Below are 13,898 nucleotides of genomic sequence, written 5' to 3'. Positions count from 1 at the left end.
TCCTAAGTCATTAGGAAATTGATAGGAATATTGGTTCCTGAAAATAATTTTAATGATGTAGTAATCACCCAGCATTTATGCAGCACTTAACTGCATGCAAGGCATTGTTCTAAACACTTTATATGTTAACTTTGTACCTAATTAAGCAAGTAGTGTTGCTTTACATGTAAGTTTCCTGAAACACATAATTACCATACAATTTAACAAAGACATAGTGTGTAGAAAAAGAGAAATGCAAACTGAGGATGTTTGGCTTGAGAATCTTATCCTTACTTCCGTGTGTCTTTGGCTGCTCTAAAGTAGATGGTCTATAAACACACAACACAATGAAGGAAACAAAAACAGACTACAGAGTTTGGCTAGTCACTTACCAAATAATGATTGAGTGGTGGTGTTCAAAATCAGTAAGACCACATCATTTCTCTTAAGAACCAGCGTAACAAGGAAGTGAACTATGGTAGAATTTGTATTTAGAGGATGCTGTAGCAATATACATCTGATTTTGCTGTGGTAGCAAATGAGCCTGAATCTCATCTTGACTTGAATGCCATGTGAACCAGATGATACTAGGTGAGTTATTCTCCATGCTGCTCCTCAACAGCTGAGGCTGTTTTCAAACTGTGGCCATCTATGCCTCAGCATTGTCATGAAAGCAAAAGAAGAAAGGAATATAGATGTCTCCTATCTTCTGCTTTCTGCTTCATCTAGGAAGTGGTGCATTGCAGTTCTGCTCAGGTTCTGTTGATGAATGGCTGTAAAAACCTTGAAAAGCTTGAAGACTGTTAACCGGGTAGAGGCAATGGTGAATAAGGATGATTGACTACCTTTAATACAGGGCCCCATCCTACAAGTTCCACTTTGTCCAATTTTAACCACATTTGTCCTTCCTTTCTAGGGTGGAAGCATGTAGCCTGGTTTCCCCCATCAGACTCCTCTCATGAGAATTGGATAGTGAAGTGTGCAGTATGAGGGAGACCTGGGGGACAAGTGTCAATATTCTTTAGTAGCTGGGGACTCTCATTCTGGGAAAGAGCTGGTGGAGGTTCTGCTACTTCCCAGGTCTGGGCAGCCACTGGTGTTGGTTTTACATTGAGCTCTTCCCATGGTTTGTTTCATGGTTTTGTGCTCTCTTGCAGTTCAAGTTTATCTGGCCCTTCTGGAGTAACTGGATCCTGTTTATAGGATTCCTTCAATTAGATTGAGTTCTGTGGTTCATAAGTGAGAATGTCATTGTACACAGGGCCTTGTTTAGGTAACATATTTTATACAAATTTTCATAGGAACACCCAGAAAAGAATATTTTTAAAAGCATCTTGATTGCTTCTCAGCCTTTAGCTAAGATCAAGTGTAAAATGCTTCTCAAGGGATTGTACCTATACAGAGGAGGAGAAAGGGTGGATGCAGACAGCACTTCCCAGGTAGGGCAGTGACAACATGCTGGTCACAACAGAAGAGAAAAGGAGTCACTGTGCCTTGGAGATAGGCATTTAAAGATGGAATGCCATGGGGTTGTTTAACAAAGATAAAATGTTTGATAGAATGGTTTGTTGTAGAGCTGGTACTATGTGGTAGCAGTTATAGGTTATTTAGAATTAGCCTTGCTAGGGACACTTTTAGGCCAGCCAGTCTGAAGGCACAGTTAAGATCATCAAGTCCTGCTTCCACGTGCAGAGACTTTCTGGGTCCAACAATGGTTACACTGCCTCTTATTTACCATCTTGGCTCAAAATTGATGCTTAGCTTGAGTGAGCTGCAGCTTGTTTAAAGGAGAGTTTTATGTGAGTCTAATAGAGACAAAGACTGAAATACAGTTTTCAGTTCTGCAAATTAAAGTTTCACCTCTTCTTGAGCACTAGCCTAGTGGCTATATGCAACTTGGCATATAAAGATGACAACTGATTCATGTAATCATTTCTATATTTCATTGATTAGATCTTATTATCCATGTTACTAGATTTGGAGAGTTTATATAACTTGCTTAAGGTCATTTCACCAAAAAGTGACAGGGCAAAAGTCAATCAATGGACTGATGTGAAAAGCTCACCACTCTGAGCTTCTAGAAAATGGGGGGCCGGGCGGTGGTGGCACACGCCTTTAATCCCAGCACTCGGGAGGCAGAGCCAGGCGGATCTCTGTGAGTTCAAGGCCAGCCTGGGCTACCAAGTGAGTTCCAGGAAAGGCACAAAGCTACACAGAGAAACCCTGTCTTGAAAAACCAAAAAAAAAAAAAAAAAAAAAAAAGTATTATTTCTCAGGGTTTCTAATGAACAAAGGGGCTAGTCTTTGTAAAAAGAATAAAACGTAAAAACTTTGTATCCTTAAGATACAAAGCAAAAAATAAAAATAAAACAAACCAGTAAATATTCACTGTTACTGTTTTTCTGATGACCTCATACTTTTCTAATTTTGAAATCAGGAAGTGCAGAGATATGAAGATGTCAGTTATAAGTCTTGTATTGTTGGAGCTGCCATGTGGATCCGATGGACGTTCCTTTGAGAGTGAAGAGGGCAAACTTGAGAGAGTTGAAGGAGGCTCCTTCATGGTGTTGATCCACCATGCTGCAGTCTCAAGCTTGCTGCTCTGTTGAGCCCTCAGTCTGGCTTCGGTTTATAATTCAGCACACCTCCTCTTTTTTATTTCTTTGGCCTATACTATACAATATAACTCTTTACCTAGGTAAAAACTTCTTAACTAGTGGTTAAGTTGTGACTCAATCATAAATAAGATGAGGTCAGAGGACTAAGTTGGCACTGGGTAGTAAGATGAAGTATTATTCTGGACAGGTAGCTAGTGTGATGTGGTTAGAGTGGTGCCTGTTGGGCAGGCAGCATATCCTAGCTGTCCACAAGCACACAGCTGTTCAGGAAAGAGCCTATTTGGTATTAGGAAAGAAGGCAGCAGAGACCTTTGTTGCTCCAGCAGATCAGTGTCAGTTAAGAAGTGTACATTCCACTAGCTCTTTGGAAAGGATGTTGATCTGCAAACTCAGTATCTGTAAACATCTAAGCGTAACTGGTTGGCTTTGCTCCACAGGGGAGCAACTGTGACTTAAAGCTGTCACAGACTTGGGATCTGCTCCAGAATGAGGTACTACCATGTAAGCCTGTAGGAAGGGGGCCAACAGACAAGGTGAGACAGAAGCTGAACCCAGGCTCAGATGCCCTTTACTAGCTCTGCTCTTCTTGACAAGGCACTCACGCTCACTGTGTCATGGTTCCGGAACTCTAAGATGGAAATGATAATAATAGCTAGCATATATAGAACTGTGGGTCAAACAGTCGTTTCATCTGCACAGACGTCCGGTCATTCTCCCCACCCCACCCCCATTTTCTTGTTGAAGAACAAAGAGACTGAGTGACTCTCCTAAGAATCCCTAGTTCTTTGGTGGTCCCATAGATCTGTACGTGAACAGTTGCTTTCAGGGTCTGTGTGCTCAGCTTGACCTTTTCCCTACTGCCCCTCCAGTAAAAACAAGGTAATAATGTATTCCAAAAGACTCAGAGAAGACAGTAACTGGCAGTGCTGGGAGGAACAGACTCAACCTGGGGACCCTGGTGAATGAGGAAAGGACCAAGCTGATTTAGAGTAGGCTCTGTTCACATAACTGATAAAAGGAGTGGAAACTGTACTTCCGTAGGTATTGTTAACATGTTCATCACCATACAATTCCAGAATGATTTTATAATTTTTTTGTTTCTTGGGCTGAAATATGAAAGCAAAAGTCTCCAATGCTTTAGAAAATGAGCAAGCACAGTGCACACCCCTGAGTCTGAGTGTGTACTGTCTGCCTCCCCTTCCAACCTGCAGCTTCACAGATAAATGTGAGCACAGTGCACACCCCTGAGTCTGAATGTGTACTGTTCGCCTCCCCTTCCAACCTGTATCTTCACAGATAAATGGCAGCAAGGGTGTTTGGGGAAGTTCTTGGATTGCTTTCCAGTATATAAAATCCTGTCATGTTTTGTTGAAGTGTTTTGTATATCAAACCAGCAAAGATTGCAAACAAGCCAAATTCTGTAAGCAATCAGCGTTGAGTTTTCAGGTAATAGGTTATAGGATGACTGAAAGGAACTCCCTAATTCATTTTCTCCTTTCCTTTAAAGAGCAGGACTAACTTCCCAACCTAGATTTTCAGAACAGTATTTCATTAACTGATGAAACATTTTACATAATGAGCACAGGATGAAAACAAAGGAGAAATAGAAATAATCAACTTATGTATTCAGGCATTTCCGTCTTATACTTCTTAAGTAGTTATAAGACAATAACTGTAGTGGGTAGCCATTCCAGCTTGGTTCTGGAAGTTCCAACCCCCATTGAGACTCTGGCAACTGTCACGCCTACGAGGCGGGGCGAAGGGAGGCGCCTGGGGACCCGAGAGCGGGATGGGCCAGCGCTCGCTCTGGGCGCTCTCTCGGTGCCGGGACGCTGACCAGTGCAGATTGACTGTGCAGAGCTCCGGAGAACACCGCTGGACTGCGTTACACCTTCCCCAGACCCTGCGACCTACCCATTACTTAATTTGTGAGTTACGCCATTAAATAAATATCCTTTTAACTACGTGGAGTGGCCAAAATAATTTCTCCAATATTCCAGAACCAAGCTGGAATGGCTACCCACTACAAATAACTTTACTGAACTTCGTGACAAAACATTCTACTAAGTGTTCCTAAAGTCTTAGAAATAGCAAAATAACACTTTCAGTATTTTATCAGTTTGATTGGCAGCTACATTTTTCATATATGATTCTGAAGCCCTTTGTTTCATGATTCCCATGCACAGAAGTTTTCATCTGAATTGCACAAAAAAACAAACCAGGACATGTCCTTGGCTCTTGATGCTTGCTAACTATGGAAACTACACAGACTCGAGTAACCCATATTTTTAATCCATGAAGCCTAACATGAATTTAATTTTCTCACAAGATTGTTATTTTGGGTACTAAAATCTTCAGTGTGGTTTTTGGAAGTGAATAAGCTGTATCTTGTGAGACTATGCACACTTTATTTTAGACACGAGGGCTCATAGAACTCTTAGTTACAGTTTTGAGGACCCCATGGTATGCACACTAAAAGACAGAGAAGTATTCCTTGGGGGAAAATGGGTTCATACAAGGTTTAGTCACAGACTTAAAATAACTGAAGACACATCAGGGAAAATGACATCCCAGATTGCACAGAAGTGTGTGTCACTGCCTTAAAAAGGGATCATGGAGGCAAGTTTAGAATAATTAAAGACATCATGAAGTGAGCCTTGCAAAGGTGTGATACGGATAAAGGAAACTGCTGTGGGTTACTTTCCTACCACAACTTTCATAAGAAGACAAATACTGGATAATTTAAACTAGGAATCTAATGGTTTGTCTGACAAGGAACTGAAACACCCGTACTCCATAGAAGGAATGTGTATGCTAAAGTTGTACTGATAGCTGATGTAGAAATTATAAGTAGTCTATGAATATTCTGTTTTTCAGATATGTGTATAAAACATCTAAAAGTAAAGGGTTTTAATGTCATGGGAATCAAGACAGTTACCTTATCTTGTAGAACTTCAGAATTTGTGTGGTAAACTAGTGTCCTTGTCCCATGTCAGATCAGGAGACCCACACATGTTTATTTTTACTGAGAGCCAAGCTTTCTTTAAAGTATTTACTCAAGGGAAGAGATTCTATGTGAAATGTTTTGTTTGATAGTTTCTATATAAAAACCACTTATTAAATACATGACACACATATGCTTTATTTTCTCCCATTTTCTTAAGAAATACAGCATAATTAGGCTCTTCTATTTTAGATCTTTTCCCTTTACAAGTATGATTAAAAACTCAACATGCCATGATTTCCTGAATGCAGCAGGAAAAAACTGTAAATTTAAATTTATTATCATATTCAGATTTCAGATATCTCAAGAATAAGATTCCAGCTCGCATACATGAATTATATGTCTGTTGTGACACAGAGGCACAGAGGAGACCGTGTTGGATACTGTGAACTGTGTTTTGTGGGACAGTGGAAGCTGTCCTGACTGCTGTCCTTCCCTTCTTGTCAGCAGGTCTGCATTTGTGCAAAATCCTCTTTCTGTTCATTCAAATTGTCCTGGGAACACTCTGGAGCCAGAGGAGGTCTTAGTGCTCAAGACCAGCAGTGCACAGATGTCAGCATGATGCTTGACGGGGGCACCCGACAGGGGCTCCACATCTGTATGTGCACAGCTCATAAGAAAGGGAAATTGCAGCTTTCCCTCCAAGACTGACCACTACTGTTTCTGACTGCAGCAAATGCTCTGGTTGGACTCCAGGCTCCTTCGCTTACTGTCTTATGGCCATGAACAAATTTTCTCAGTGACCTAACTGGTAAAATAGTGTCGGTATCATGGTCCCAGGTCATAGAAGTGTTTCTGCTGACATGCATTTTCACTATTTTGTACATGTGAATCACATTTATAGTTTGAATTTGCATTTTTATCAGTACCATCCAGTTAGCACTTATTTTCTAGCTGGTTCAGTTATAACATTAGTTTATTACACCTTTCTCACTCGAGTCATCTCGGGGTAGTCTGTCACTTCCACTTAGTTTATGTACTTTCATATGGCTTAGCACAATGTTTGGTGCCAAATAGGGTTTCTGTGAATATTAGATTTTCCCCTCTGATTTTTAGTTAAGTAAATATATTTCTAATGGTTGTAGCTCTGTGCAGTTCTGGACAGGTAGATATAGGTAGAACCCTGGAACTTGCTGGCCCATCTCAAAGGAGGTAGACAGCCTTCTAGAGGGATGGCACCCAAGGTTGTCCTTCTGCCTCCATATACATCATATATACCAAATCACATGCATCCACACACATGCACAGACACAAGGGTCCAGAAAACATGCATGGGATCATTTTAGGAGTAGTGGACAAGAATATAGATATTTTACATTATTACAAAGGCCATTTGGATACTTTTAAACTGTATTGAAATTTTGATGGTGTAAATAGTTTTAACCCTAAGCTCAGAATTGTAGATTATGTTAATAGTAATAATAATATTAATGTTATAATTATTGTATATAATTATATAATGTTCACTATTGTATTAGAATTTATAGCAACATATAATTATGGTATTATACTATAATTACTTAATAATAATGTTAATAATAATTTTCAATGCAAGTTATTAGCTACAAATAATAGTTGATAGGTGAGATTTTAAAAATCTCTGCATTCAGGTTAGAGGTGACACTGAACAGTCAGGTTAGAGAGCTACTGTCTTAGACAGCTAGATTGCAAGAACATCATTCTGTAGAATAGTCACCTAGGACAGCCAGCTTACTAATTTCAGTCAAGTAATATGTGACCTATACACTGACTCACTCTCTAAGAGCTTTGAGGAATGAGGAGATCCTTGGCCATGAATCCTATTACCAAGGCTTTGAAATCTTAGCCTGTTCCATTCATTTCCTCTCCCACATGATTATAGCTGGAACTTTTGCTGTACTTTGTGGCCAGACCGACTCTTACAGATGTGTCATTGGGTCCCTGCCTGACTGGGCGGGGAGTGGCAGTTCCTGATTCATGGCCCTTGAATCTCATATTCTCGTAACCTTGTGGTTTCTCTGGCTTGATGAATTTTGTCTAAGATGCAGCTTTAAAAAATTGAAATGAGAAAAGAACATAATTTTTATATTGCAAAACTAGCCTGTTTCTTCTATTTCTTAGATCAGTTGTAACCTATTCTGTCCAACTTTCTACTGAGAAGATTCTGTTTCATTTGTTAAAGAAATGCACATGTTGTGCTTTCTAGTCTTAATTCTAAAGTTATTTGTGTATTTAAACAGAATATACATATTGAATATGCAAATGGTGAGATACCATGCTGTATGCTTGGATGCAAAGATTGAGATGGAGTCTCTCAATAGACCCTGTGGGGTGAAAGTCACATGTTACAATGGAAGTTACAGGTGGACTGCTGTAACATGTAGGAGAGGCACCTACCCGAACATGGTGCTGGGACAGTGTGGGGAGGGAAGTCTTTGAGGGTGAGGGTGGTCGGTATATCATTAAGCCTGACATGCTGACTTCTCTTCTGGTGTTAAAAAAGCTGATTGATCCTTCCCTTGAAGAGGACATAGGAGTGATTCTATCTGAGATCAGAGGACATATACTTCTCTGTATGGTGACCAGCACTCAGAGCGCAGGCCCAGTGGACACTTCAGGGAGAATGAGAGGCCAGATTATGCTGAACTTAAGAATGGATGCTGAGAGCTGCATGTGTCTGGAGTCTGATGGAAGCTATGAAAGGGAAGCAAGCAGGAGATTGACACAATCATGTGTTACCCTTCTGAGAACTCATTTTGGTAGAACAGGGAGAGAGATGGGGCAGAGAACCTGTAAGGAGCTATTGTGGAATCCCAGGAAGAAACAATGACACCAAGTCCAATTAAGCAATGAGAACATCACACACCAAAATAAAACGTAGAAGTGCTGAATCTGTAATCAGGAAGATGAATTACTAGAAAGAAATGTGTCTTTGTTTTTAATCAAGAATTGAGAAACTTTTAAAAGCATGGCCAAAGTAAAATTAAATAAAATATCGACTATTCACATTGTGTCAGGTGCTAGAAGAATATGAATTAGTAGATCTGATTTTTTTTAAGGAACAAAAGATGTAGTGAAGGACAAGAAGCAGAACATTCCAGATGCCTTGTAGTATGTTGGGGTTAAGTAAAAGACTCAGCAGAAGCCTGGGGAAGAACATCCTGGGATTTCCTGGAGGTGAAAAGAGGCTAGTACATCCTGATGTAGGGTTTTCAAGGTGAAAGAGAACAATTTTAATTAGAGGGCATAGTTTGTGTTAACCTAGGTGAAGGAACCACTTGATATTTGAAGCAGGCAATGTGCAAGGTGGTGGGAAAGACTCGGAGGCTGGCTGTGCGAGGCCGAAGTTGAGAGAGAGAGAGAGAGAGAGAGAGAGAGAGAGAGAGAGAGAGAGAGAGAGAGAGAGAGAGAGAGAGATCCATCCAGAGAGAGAGAGAGAGAGAGAGGTTCATCCAGAGAGGGGGGGGGCGGTCCATCCAGAGAGAGAGAGGTTCATCCAGAGAGAGAGAGAGAGAGGTCCATCCAGAGAGAGAGAGAGGTCCATCCAGAGAGAGAGAGAGAGAGAGAGAGAGAGGTTCATCCAGAGAGAGAGAGAGAGGTCCATCCAGAGGAGCTGAACCTCGCCCTGTGTATCAGCCATCCAGCAGGAATTTCACCCTTGGAGGAAGTGTTCTGTTCTTTGCTGCCCAATAGGCAGCCACTAGATACCTGTGGCTGCCTCATCAGCAACTGGAGAACTGACTTCTTTATTTTATCTACTTTTAATCAAGTTACTTTAGCCATTTTAGATGGCACAGGTCTAGACAATGTGAATAGAATGAGATGTTTGTGGGGAAATACTTAGAATTCTGTTGTACAATTGTGGAAGGCAGGAAGAAAACTGGTGCTTGTCATAAGCAGAGTCAGCTAGCTGCAACATGAGGCATTGTCTTAAGTGTTGTTTGTTGTGAGAATTAAACACACTTCATGTTTTACCTATGATCTCTAAACTTTTTATATCCATTTACCAAAGTAGTCATAGTAGGTTTACCTCCAGGGACTGTGAGCTCCCCTAGCCATGAATTCTTGGTTGTATTGGCAGTACCAATATGTTTCCTCCTGTCTCACAACAAATTTAGGCATTTATGATGTAAGGGGCCAGAATTTCCTTTTTTTTTTTTTTTTTTTTTTTGATTGGAGAGATTTGCTTAATACCACAAATCCAATAAATAAGAGAAATTTGAAACTTAGTTTCCTATTCTTGGCAATGTTTTAGTTTTCAGCTAATATGTGTGTTTTTTAGATAACTTTAAACTCATAGGAAAATTAAGTTTTAAAAGTACACACATAGCCCTTGCCTCCACCCATGAAAACCCTCTTGCTGACATCCTGCCCTACAGTGGCTCATTCATCAAAATCAATGACCCTGTACCTGACAGATCATTATCACTCAGAGTCCATGACATTTATTAGGGTCCACTCTGGGTATTTTATGTTCTATGAGTTTTGAGCATTTACATAACAAGATGGATCCATTGTTGAAGCACTGTGTAGAACTGCCCTTCCGCCCTTAGACCCCCATGTTCTGCCTTCCCCTTTGTCCCTCTCCAGGCCCTGGGGAGCACTCGTCTTTGAATTGTTTCTGTAGTTTGCGTTTTTCTAATGTGATGTCTAGCTGGAATCAGAAATCCTGTAACCTTTTCGGATTGGCTGCTTTCACATTGTACTATACATATTTCACTTTTCTTTATACACTTTCATAGTTTGTTCATTATTTTAGCTAAATCATAGTTAATTTAATCACCCATCTCCTGAAAGAACTTCTAGTTACTTCTGAGTGTTCGCAATTATTAACAAAACTGCTTTAAAACACTTGGTTTTTGTATGTGCGTGAATGCAAGTTTTCATTTCATATGGATGAATGGTAAAGAAAACCACTCTTATGTGTTATGGTAATAGTATTTTCAGTTCTATGAGAAAATTGTCTCCTCAAAGGGCTGAAGAGTTTGTGTCCTCACCAGCAATGGGAGAAAGAGCTCAGTACATACCTGCACCAGCAAGCAGTATTGTCCGTGGTGGAATTTGGGCTGCTGTGACAGCAGATAGTTGCTATGTTCTTGTTTTGATTTGCAGTTTGCAGTGGTGTATGGTGTTGAACATTTTTGTATGTTAATTGCCATACGTATTTTCTTTGGTACAGAATATCTTCAGGTATTTTGTCTATTTTCTAAATAAGTTGTTTCCATATTGTTGAGTTTTTCATCAGTATTTTTATTTGTGTTAAAATTAAGAGAACTGTTTTGTTAAGAAGGATCAAAGACATCCATAAAATATCATGCCTTGGTGGGTAGGAAGGACTGTTTCATTTTGTTTTCTTTATAACATCCCTCTCTTTCTGTCTTACAGGGATCATGTCTGACCACCAGTTTGGTAACCAGTTTATGTGCAGTGTAGTTGCCTCTCATGTGAGTCACCTGCCTACAACCAACCTCAGCTTTGTCTGGATTGCCCCTCCAGCGGGCACAGGCTGTGTGAATTTCATGTAAGTACCTAGTGTGTGTGTGACAAATGTGAGGAGTTACACAGAGTAACTATTTAGTTACATTGTGTCAGTAGGTTTGACTTTAATTAAACTATTGATTGTAGTGTTAAAAGAAGCCAAAGCTGGTTTTTAAAGTAGTCAGTCTTCAATTAATTTTTTGTTTTTTGTTTTTTGTTTTTCAAGACAGGATTTCTCTGTGTAACAGCTCTGGTTGTTCTGAAACTTGCTCTGTAGACCAGGCTGGCCTTGAACTCACAGAGATCTGCCTGCCTCTGTCTCTGAGTGCTGGGATCAAAGGTGTGTGCCACCATCATCCAGCATTTCAACTAAAGTTTTATCTTAAATATTTATTTATAAGCTCCATATTTATTCAGTTCCAGCTGACAACAATGCTTAATAAACTAGAGCAGGTAAGAGGAGGAGAAGAATGGCATGGTGAGAAGTTATTAAAGGGCACAGGATGTCACTGAAGACGGGTGTTACCTAGTGCAAGGATGCAGCAGTGTGAAAAACGCAGCTAATGTGTTTCCTCTGGCTGCAGGGAATGTAGTCCAAGCCTGTTTGCTCTGTGTTTGGGTAGAACATCATGGTAGCAGGAACAGGTAGCATGGAAGATTATACAACTATTGAAGAAGTTGGGGTAATAGAGAGAGAGTAGGAGATAATGGGGATATGAGAATGAATGTCTGTCTTTAGCTAGCTTCTACCTCCTAAAGTTTCTACAACTTTTCTACATAGTGCCACTTTCTGGGGACCATGCCTTCAATCATAAGCCTATAGGAGACATTTTAAATAAAAATCATAACTGTAAGACAGTGTGACTTAAATACTGCCATCATTAAAAGTAAGTATATGGTCTGGGTGTGGTGGCACATGCTTTATCTCTGTGATCTCAAGGCCAGTCTGATCTACATAGTGAGTTCCATGACAGCCCAGGCTATGTAGAGAGACCCTGTTTCAAAAAACGTTTTGTGTAATTTTATATATATATATATATATATATATATATATATATATGTATTATATATGCTAATTAACACCATTTAGTTATTCTGTAATATAAACACATAGAAAAACCAAATTGCACCCCAATATCAATACAGTTCCTATTTGCCAATTTAGAAGCAAAGCTAAAAGTAGAGTGATGTGCTGTGGGATGTTCTGTATGGCAAATGTGTTGCTCTGATTGGTTAGTAAATAAAACACTGATTGGCCAGTAGTCAGGCAGGAGGAAGTATAGGCAGGACAAGGAGGAAAAGAATTCTGGGAAGTAGAAGACTGAGTCAGAGACACTGCCAGCCGCCACCATGACAAGCCACATGTGAATATGCCAGTAAGCCATGAGCCACGTAGCAAGGTATGGATTTATGGAAATGGATTAATTTAAGCTATAAGAACAGTTAGCAAGAAGCCTGCCACGGCCATACAGTTTGTAAGCAATGTAAGTCTCTGTGTTTACTTGGTCGGGTCTGAGCGGCTGTGGGACTGGCGAGTGACAAAGATTTGTCCTGACTGTGGGCCAGGCAGGAAAACTCCAGCTGCAGTGATGCCCCTGAACGTTAGGTGCAGGAACTGTGCTGTGGTGCATGTGTTGCTGCTGGGCACCCTGTGATCAGTTGTTCTCTGCAGTTTGACAGTTGTAGTTTTATGTAATGGTTTCCATCTACTGCTAAGAGAACTATCTTTGATGATAGGTGAGAACTATGCTGTCAGTGGGTATAAGGACAATTTTAGAGTACAGTTCAGAATTACAATGGCTTAGTAAAGTGGCAGGGATATGGTCTCCTGTAAGATCTGTATCCTCACTGGCCCTGGCTGGGTTTACAGCACCAAGCATGACTGCCCTCCTGTTGAGTGGGCTCTAAGTCCAGTTTGACAGCTGTTGGTTGCAGCCAAGACATGTACGCCACTATTGCACCTGCAGGCATATCTTGCCATGCTGGTCATTGTTGTGGTTCATAAACATCGCAGCTAGATAGGACTATTGATTGTTTCCTTCTTTTTGCAGTTTGCATAGGTCCTATATGAGGTGGAAAGATTGTAAGAGCCAGAGGAACAGGAATCCGTCTGCTGTGGGATTGTGTTTCCTAAAAATGGCAGGGAAGCTTAACCCATGATACCTCAGCAGTATGGCTGCCTAGATAAGATCTGAACAATGACAACATGAATAGACATGCTAAAATGGGAGGGTAAAAAATCTCACAGGGCCCTCCCTCTCCATAGACAACACCTAAGCAACAGGAAGGGGAATGTTAGAAAATAAAATGGAAGCAAATACAAACAATGCTTCAAGGCTTAGCATACTGCTTGGAAAATGATTGCAAATTTAGCTTTGAGCTTTCTGACCAAAAATGTGTGTTTAAAAACTGCTAAGTGAGTTAGCTACTTTTGTATAGCTATGACCAGAGTATCTGGGAGAACAACTCACACAGGGAGGAGTTTCCCAGGAGGGAAAGAGAAAATATGATAGCGGGTGATCTGAGGTGGTGCTGAGTCAGGTACGATTTTGAACCTAAGGTTCTCTCATGGAGATAGAGTGGAAGTTCTTCATAACAGGACAGACACCACACTGGTGACGGCACCTCCTCTCCTACCCAGCAGCCACCGTTCCTCGTCCTTCCTGTCTGACTTTTACTCATGTCCCTCACTGCATTTTGTTTTTATTTCTAACATATGGTCTTGTTCATTTAATTATCTTCTTACCACTAGAATTCAAGTTCCTTGAAGGCAAGAATCTTTGTTTCTTTAGTGATTTGCTCCAACAGTCTAGAATAGTTCTTGGCACACAGTAGTAACT

The 13,898-nt window shown here is 40.5% G+C and overlaps 1 protein-coding gene across 3 annotated transcripts in view; it reads left to right on the top strand.

Annotated features, from left to right (window-relative positions):
• The window catches only part of Reln (reelin), a 457,868-nt gene that overhangs the window by 141,414 nt on the left and 302,556 nt on the right, over positions 1–13,898 (top strand). For all 3 annotated transcript variants that reach the window (XM_028890934.2, XM_037203573.1, XM_028890933.2), the window contains exon 3: positions 10,966–11,101. In XM_028890934.2, the coding sequence (XP_028746767.1) occupies positions 10,966–11,101 (136 nt within the window). The remainder of the gene's footprint in view (positions 1–10,965; positions 11,102–13,898) is intronic.

The sequence above is a fragment of the Peromyscus leucopus genome, chromosome 3, assembly GCF_004664715.2.
Source record: "Peromyscus leucopus breed LL Stock chromosome 3, UCI_PerLeu_2.1, whole genome shotgun sequence".
NCBI classification, from domain to species: Eukaryota; Metazoa; Chordata; class Mammalia; order Rodentia; family Cricetidae; genus Peromyscus; species Peromyscus leucopus.
The sequence above is the reverse complement of the archived record's forward strand: the minus strand, read 5'-3'. Positions and strand labels throughout refer to the sequence as shown.